The sequence below is a fragment of the Lygodium microphyllum genome, chromosome 3 (genome assembly GCF_053477565.2).
Source record: "Lygodium microphyllum isolate KBCC chromosome 3, Lygodium_microphyllum_v1.1.10, whole genome shotgun sequence".
Classification (NCBI taxonomy): Eukaryota; Viridiplantae; Streptophyta; class Polypodiopsida; order Schizaeales; family Lygodiaceae; genus Lygodium; species Lygodium microphyllum.
Window position 1 is genome coordinate 39,389,306 of NC_141137.1, and position 3,174 is coordinate 39,392,479.

At 45.2% G+C, this 3,174-nt stretch overlaps 1 protein-coding gene across 1 annotated transcript; it reads right to left on the reverse strand.

Annotated features, from left to right (window-relative positions):
* Window positions 1-1,394: 1,394 nt before the first annotated feature.
* On the reverse strand, window positions 1,395-2,429 carry LOC148038248 (geranylgeranyl pyrophosphate synthase, chloroplastic/chromoplastic-like). The gene has a single exon (XM_087675234.1). The coding sequence runs from the start codon at window positions 2,427-2,429 to the stop codon at window positions 1,395-1,397; it is 1,035 nt and encodes a 344-aa protein (XP_087531360.1).
* Between the last annotated feature and the right edge of the window lie 745 nt (window positions 2,430-3,174).

Consider the following 3,174-nt stretch of genomic DNA (forward strand, 5'->3'; position numbering starts at 1 on the left):
AACCGCATCTGCAACTGACACGTCAATGACATAAATGCACAACGGTCACCCTGGCGTATCACGAGTGGAACTCGATATCTCAACACTCTAGACAAAAGATTGGTGAAAAGCTTAAAGCTAGCTGCAACAACTCTAATTAAATTAGATGAAAGATAAATAATTGATGGTTGTGAAGGGGTTTACTTTTATAGCCCGCGAAGGTGGTTAGGTTGACCTAACCGATCTACCATATAAGTCTTCACTAGTCAGCTAGGGGAATATTCCCTTTACCATCGGATTGAGGCGCTGCCACTTGACCCTCACCAAGGCGGCCGCTTCTGTGACTCTCGAACCCCAAATAAAAGCACCTGATTAGCTCCCTTCCCCCGCAATTCGATGCAACGTACCTTGAGCTGCTATCAGCTTAACTACTCCGTCTAACCCAAAGATTAAACGCACAACACTCACCTTTTTGCCATCCGATTACATAGACCTCATCTAACATACAAGTTAAGACTCAACCAATATCCGAGCTCACATATGACGACTTCTCATAATGAGGGCCTTACAACTTTGAGCACTATGGATCATTGGTGGCACCTTAAGAGGGTGGTGCATTGAGCATATCTAACATATGAATGACTACTACTTTCAACGCTACCCCATCAATTGATGAAGCCTCCACTTGTAAAAGTTGTGCTCTCGTTGTTTAGTTGTCGAATAATTCAAATGAAACAAATATGAAGGTTATTCATATACAACAAGCTTAACCACAACCAGCTAGGCACAACTAGCTCCTACTTTTGTTTATACAAGTACTCTCTACATTGCTAGAGTGTTAAGATATTTGAACAATACTTGTATAGTTTTAAGTTAAGGCATACTTAAATTTGAAAAGCATTCGATACTAAATTATTTAATGCTTCTTAAACAAATTAAACAATTTATATACAATCCTTAAGCCAAAAACTCGCTTTCATAACTCCAACCCAACTATCGTTTACCACAATGTGGCAAAATTGCCCATTTTAAGGGCGAGATACTGCACATGCCATATCTCATCAATACCATACAAAGTCATGAGCGTCCACCTATGATTACCTTATGCTAACATAAGCCAACGCGAAGGAAATCCGTAGCATGTTTGCAGAGCTGCTAACAAATCTCAATCTCAATCTCACACACACACACACACTCTCTCTCTCTCTCTCTCAGACTTAGATGTAAATTGAACTTCTTGCCTCAAAATCTTGTAAAATACCTGTGTGCACTCCGAGTTACACAAGCCATACAAGCCCTCGTTTGAGACGGAACTAGGTAAATTGTTGCTTAAGGGTTTTATAACAGACCCCTGAATTGCAACTGATTAGGCTCTGTAAGACATGTAAGGTGGACCTACATATGTAGATCCCTGTTTACGGGGTTTGCAGCAGACCCCTAAATTTCACTTGATTAACAAGGAAGTCAACTAAGCAGTGCAATGACTCGGCCTTTGTCTTATCGAAACCTTGCAAGCACTGCCTTGATCTGCACCTGAGCTCCTCCACAAGTGCAATGCACCTCTCAATTCCAAGCAGACTCAAGTTAGATGGCAGATCAGCATTGCCTGTTTTCTCCCCATTCATGCAATTCTGACTAGCCTTCAAAACATCATCTACTACAGAGCACAGAATCCCCACAGAAGACCCAAACTCTCTGAGTTTCTCAATTTCGGCCTCTGTCGCCCCTCCGAGAATGGCACCACAAACAGCAGAACATCCTGTCAGAGACGCAACCTTACGGATGTGGATCTTCTGCAAATCGTGCCACTGAGATGGCAATTCGTCCTCCGCTGTGTCTTCTTCCAATGCCCTGCCTGCACCTGACTCCTCTGAAGATCTGCTTGAAGTGAGATCTAGAAACTGTCCGGCCACCATGCCTTCAGATCCGACAGCCCGGCTCAGCTCTGCAACGACGTGCAGAACCCTAGCTCCACACGCCTGAATTGCAGTGTTCTTCGTCACATGCTCAACAGCGAGTGCATACAGGGCGTCTCCCGCCAGGACGGCCATGGCCTCGCCGTAGACCTTGTGGTTTGTGGGGAGATCACCGCGCAGGTCGTCATTGTCCATGCAGGGGAGGTCGTCGTGGATGAGAGAAGCAGCGTGGAGCATCTCGAGGGCGCAGGCAGCCGGCATGGCGAGATGCGGGGAGACCTGGAAAAGCTCGCAGGAGCAGAGGCAGAGGAGGCCATGGAGGCGCCTCTTTCCTGGTGTGGTATGGCGGGAGGCGTCTTCTGACGATGACGATACTGTTGATGCTGATGATGATGGCGATGGTGCAGGTGGAAGGAGGGAGTACCGCATGGCCTGGTAGATGGGCAGAGGCTCCTGCAAAGGCACTGCCTCTTCCAGAGCTTTGCTTATGGCATCTGCCTTGCTTGCTAAACCTGTAGGCAGATCTGTCCCCATTTGGAGCCACAGAGCGCAGAGCAGAAATATCAAAGTATCTGAACTCTCCCCCTAGCACCCTGTCACACACACGTAGTAGTTCTTATTTCACTGCTACTACGACAGCCCATAAGGTGCTACAATCGCCGCTCTAGCCATCACTCACACACCTTGTGCACGACACTGCGAGGAATGCCGTCGATTACTAAGGTTAGGATCAAATTCTCTCTCGTTACAACTAGACAATCTTTCTAAATTGGGAAATTGACTTTTGTTGTGGACCCATTAGCCCCAATGGTAAAGGAACTCACATACAAATACATCCTTGTTGCCATCACTGATCACACATCACAAAAAGGGCAAAGGCTCAAGCCTATCACAATGCCGCTCATGCAAAAACCACAACCAAGTTCCTTTGGTAAAACACAATTTCTCGTATTAGATGCCCATTGAACCTTGTTAGTGATTAAGGTTCTCGTTTTCCAAAAATCAAGTGATTGAACACCTCGTTAAAATCTTTATGATGATACATTGGTATCCTCATTGTATTATCCCTAAGGTAATGGCTAGATGGAATCCATAAATGAAGTATTTTCTACCATGATGACCAAAGCATGTCAAAGCCTACCACTCTAACTAGGACCACAAGCTAATTGCCACACTAAGTGCATATCACACTACATATAATAAATCCATGAGTCACATCTCATTGGTGCTAACATATGGCATCGACCTTACAATGCAAGGAAGCAAAGTTTTTGATTCC